General features: G+C 44.9%; 1 protein-coding gene across 1 annotated transcript; it reads right to left on the bottom strand.

Moving 5' to 3' along the window:
- Nucleotides 1–374: 374 nt before the first annotated feature.
- LOC102114533 (C-C chemokine receptor type 8-like) lies at nucleotides 375–4,629 on the bottom strand. Its single transcript, XM_005519157.3, has 2 exons — nucleotides 4,503–4,629; nucleotides 375–2,304 (listed from the first exon to the last, which is right to left on the bottom strand). Exon 2 carries the CDS (start codon nucleotides 2,293–2,295, stop codon nucleotides 1,240–1,242), a length of 1,056 nt encoding a protein of 351 aa, XP_005519214.3. The 5' UTR covers nucleotides 2,296–2,304; nucleotides 4,503–4,629; the 3' UTR covers nucleotides 375–1,239.
- Between the last annotated feature and the right edge of the window lie 312 nt (nucleotides 4,630–4,941).

Raw genomic sequence — 4,941 nt, 5'->3', positions numbered from 1 at the left:
TATTAAAAAAAATTATTACCTTAAAAAATAAAATCTTTGACAATATCTAGGCTGTGTTTTCCCTGATTTCAGGTTTTCTCTTGATTAGCTTTCAAAAATGTGTTTGCAGTAATACTACCTCAATATAAATGTTATCTTTTCCCTGTGAATTTTTACTGGGATTTGGAGAACAAAGCTTCCTCAGCAGAAAAGTGGAGAAAAGACTTATTTTGCTGAAGAAATTCAGGGTGCCTCTCAATTCCATCAGATGCATTTTATGTGATACCCACTCAAAAATAAGCAAACTCAAAGTTTCCTTATCCTAACTGAGGCTTGACTCATTAGGCAGACTACCAAGAACCAAGACAAAAAAGGTGTAGCTAATGTTTATTCAAAGAGAGCATTTTTAAAATGGAAGAAAATAAAGACATTTGGGAAAAGAGATGGAGCCTACTTTGCTACAGGTCATGATGATGATGATGATGACCATTATGATGGTTACATTTAGCAGGGGGCACTGGAGGCACAGAGCTGGAGCTCCCACAGCTCCAGAGGTGATGCAGAGCCTTCACCTGCTCTGAGGACAATGTTTCCAAGTGCAGGAGCCTCCACGAGTGACCAGTGTAGGGGACACCTGGAGCCACTGCTTTATTATTTTTGGAGGCATCACTATCAAAGGCTGCTCTGGATGGCAGCAGTTCCAAGGATTCCAGGGCTGTGCCCCTGGGACCATCCCACAACAAACAGGGTCCTGAGCTGGGGGTGGTTTTCATCTGGGACCTGAGGCAAAGGGGAAATGGTGACAGTGTCTGAGGTGACTCCCTCTTTGCAATATGAAGCAATCCCATGCCTGGCCACTTCTCCACTATCCAGAGTGGTGTCACACCCTTGTCCCAGGGATGTAGGGATTCAGCTTCCACAGGGCAGAGCATACTTGGGGGTGAGGCAGAAGCGATGCTTTTGTCAGAGGAGAAAAGAGATACTAGAGGAAGCAGTCTGCTTGCTGCAGTGTATTAAAGGATCTCTAAAACTTAATTAAAAATTATTCTGTGGCAATGTAGGGTCACCACTCTACAAATGCACTGGTTCTCTTGGGAAATCAGTGCCACAAGTTCTTATGTGGCAGCTCACAGCATATCCCAACAGGAGGCACAGGCATACTGCATCTCCCAAGGGATGCTGCACACATGGTACAACCTCCAGGACCACAGCAGACCTTCGGCCAGCTCCTCACACTGGCAGAAGGTGGCTCAGGTATGCTCACAGGACCCCTGCACTGTCAGACCAGCCAGAGACCTGGGAGGGTGCCAAAAATGACTGTCCAGCCCCGGCACCTCCGGCAGGGCTGGAGAGGACACGACCACAGGACTGAAGGAGTCCTTTCAGATGGGCCTTGAATGTCACGCCAGCGAAGGCGTAGATGATGGGGTTCAGACAGCAGTGGATGAAGGAGATGGTTTCTGTCAGCTGCAGGGCCAGTGCTATCTGAGAGCTCGCCTTGCAGTCATTGATGATGTGAAGGCTCTGCAGAGAGTCGAGGAACAGTGCGATGTTGAAAGGAGTCCAGAAAAGGAAGAAAACTATGACGATGATGAAGATCATCTTGATTGCCTTGACCTTGTTCTGGTTTTTGCATTTTTGCAGGTTTTTTAATATCTGAGTGTAGCAGCAAATGAGGATGCTAAAGGGAATTAAGAGGCCCAAGATATTGGCTGCAAACTGAGAAGCAACCTTCCAGGTATTGTCACCTGGGGGGTATGTGGGGACGCACTGCAAAACCTGCTCGATCTCCAGCTCCTGGCTGAACATGATGTTGGGTACAGAAGCCAAGCCGGCCACCAGCCACAGGATCAAGCTGATAATTATGCCACAAGTGGCTGTCCGTATCCTCATGGCATAGACAGCATGGACAATCGCTATGTACCTGTCCACGCTCATGAGGGTTATAAAGAAAATACTGCTATAAAAACCTGTGTAGTAAATGCCAGCCATTATCTTACACATGGCATTGCCAAAAACCCACTGGTCTGAAGCATAGTGGGCTTGGAAAGGGAGGGGCAAAACGAAGAGGAGATCAGAGGCTGCAAGGTTCAGCAGGCAGATGTCAGTCATTGTTGTCAGCCTTTTCCTGGTCAGGAGAACCCAGAGAACCAAGGAGTTTCCCAGGAGGCAGAAGACAAACACAAGGCAGTAAAGAATTGGCAGAAAGAGGGATTTAAACCTGCGAAAGTTGTTTCCTTCATTACACGGAGCAGTGTTTTCATCGTATCCATAGTCATATTCTGTTGTGCCAAGGAATTGGCTGGTAGGATTCATCTCAGATACCTGTGCAGGAAAGAGAAAGGGTTAAACATGTCTGGCTGTCCTGGCACAGCACTCCCACAGTGGCTTCTGCTTCTATCTGTGCTGTGTTGAGCCTGTGGGTCAGCCTCCAGGCAGAGGGGGACTACAAAATTCAGACAAGAAGAGCTGTACCACCCAAAGGGCTGCCCTATAGTGTGCTGATTGTTCCTGTACATGTGTAAGTGTGAGCACTGGGATGCTCTCTGTTTCCCTGAAACTGCTTTGGTGCCAGTGGACCAGCACCTCATCATCACAACGACAGGGAAAAATTCAGGTCTCTGAATAGTCATAATGATTAAAAAATTACAAATCCTGCATCTGATCTAAGGATCTCAGTTTTCTTGTGCTCCCTGGGATGGGGAAGCTTTTTACCTGTAGCATATAGACTCTGGTAAAAGAGTTTTGCCTGGTGAAGCCATCACCAAGCAGCCAGACCTCATTTTTAGCAGAGCTGATCAGGGCTAGGTACCGGCACAGACTGCAGAGACACGCAAGCTACTTCTCCATGGGTGGGTCCAGGATTGCATGCAAAAAGCTCAGCAGCAACAAGAACCTCACATGGCTGCACAGCAACCCCTGCAGTGCCAAGCTCTGAGCTGCCACCAACCTCCAGGGCAGCTGGTGAGCAGCTTGGCTGTGTCTTTTGCCACAACACAGCAGCTTAGCACTCCTGCCTGTTCTGTCCAACTTCAGTTTTCTAGTGTAGAGAAAACTAAAACATTAGTGGGAATGGTTCCTCTCTCTCACTTCTGAAGAATTACAGTGAAGGCAGCCTCAAAATAGTAAAATAATCTGACATGCTATCCAAGAGTGAGTCAGTGCTTTAGCCAGCTCTTTTATTGTTTCAGATGTCAGTTCATGACCCCTATAAAAGCAGATCAGGTTTCCAGACTTGAGTGATCACATTTTAAGAACTGATGATTCTTTCAGAAGAGTTTGGTTTTTCACTGCTAAGACATTTGAAAGTTTAGGCTGTGCTCCACCTGTGTTGCACCTGCTTACAGCTTGACCACATCTTGAAAGAGCTTCAAAGACACAGAGTTTCCAGGAAGGAAGAATAATTTGCAATAATCATTGCTGTTAAGATGAAGCAATAACATGAATGGAAGTGATTAGTTCTATAGAAGTAGATGATGTGCTCTCCTGAATTAAAAATTACTGCCTGGGGATACAAAAAGGGAGAGAACAGTGAAAACTTTTTGTATTGATAGGAAGGAATCACAATTCACCCCTTCTTGCCTGGCTGTGCCACCTGTGGGGGGAACAGAATGATCTGAAAGTCAGACAAATGTATGTCAAACAGGAAAAGAGCCCAGAGGAGTGCCAGTATCTGTCCTCTGCTCCAGGTATGGATGCTGCTCATGCCTCACTGACCCTGCCTCAGCTTTCCTTGAGGCACCACAACTGTTTCAATTGGTGTGTGCAATGCAGAGAAAACTGTTACAGCATTCCACCCCACAGAATTCCTTGTTCAGAAATAAATAATGAGAGAAAAGCTGTGCTGCAACACTGAATTACATCAATAGCGTAATTCTCTACTATATTGAGCTCTTAGCTGTAGCTAAGACAGTTGCATTATTAATTTTAACTGTGTATAAGGCATAAATCTTTAAATATTTAGTTGGTGAGTAGCTAGATAATGACTCTTCTTGCAGCAACAGATAAAGGTAAAGAATATTTCCTGCTAATGCTTTTGATGTGTGAAACTGACACGCTGTGACTAAGTGATATAGGACTGGCTCTCGTTTCTTAATTTTCTGTCAAGAACCTCTTAAAAGCAGTTCATAGATTCAACTGCCAAAACTAAAAAAATATTCAAAAACTAATGAATACTGTGTTAAAGAGATATATATCTATATCTATAAATATGTATCTATAGATATGTAGCTATACATAAATCTATGTCTATAAAGCATCTACTTCCAGCAAAACTCAAGTGTTCTTCCTGGGCTGAACAGAGACCGAAGATGCTCTACTTCAGACCACCTTTACACCATTAATGCCTTCAACATCTCCCAACCAGGCCACAGCATTTTCCATGTTCCCTCTTCTCCACACCACTCAGCAGAACAGTCAAACTGAAAAAGCAGTTACCTTGATACGGAAGGTATCAAGGGAGAGGAGGCTGCTGCAGGTATTCAATAGCACATTGAATATGGACACATTGAATTGTCAATTACCTTTGACAGCAGGAAGCCTCTACTCTCTCAGACGGCTCTGACCCCCTTCTCCTCGTCCCCTGCTGCTTGGGCTCGGGGGTTTCCAGGAGGTTTACTCCACCTTCACCCCACTTGTGCAGACGGCTGAGATTTGGTGATATGCGGCTGTCGAATGGGCAGCTGCCAGATACGGGGTAGGCTAGGAAGCAAATAGAAGATTTTGTATCTGTGGTAAACAGGAAAAGAGTGAGAGGGCTATCAGGCACCTTCTGCAAAACAAAAATCAAATACATCTTTTCTTTAACATGGCAATGGGCAGCATTCCTTTTAACATGTTTGCTAAACCGTTCTTCTTCACAGCCTCCCCTGATTTAACTGAAATTTTTAAAAGTCCAGATGTCTCCATCACTTCTAATAAATTTGCAGCTTTTTACAGAAGCTGTTATATAATTTCCAGGTT

This window comes from Pseudopodoces humilis, chromosome 1 (genome assembly GCF_049639895.1).
Source record: "Pseudopodoces humilis isolate 2021_Gansu_Grassland_sample_001 chromosome 1, ASM4963989v1, whole genome shotgun sequence".
Lineage (NCBI taxonomy): Eukaryota > Metazoa > Chordata > Aves > Passeriformes > Paridae > Pseudopodoces > Pseudopodoces humilis.
The sequence above is the reverse complement of the archived record's forward strand: the minus strand, read 5'-3'. Positions and strand labels throughout refer to the sequence as shown.

Coding starts and splice junctions, on each gene's coding strand:
- LOC102114533 (XM_005519157.3), bottom strand. CDS start 2,295: ATGAATCCTACCAGCCAATTCCTTGGCACAACAGAATATGACTATGGA.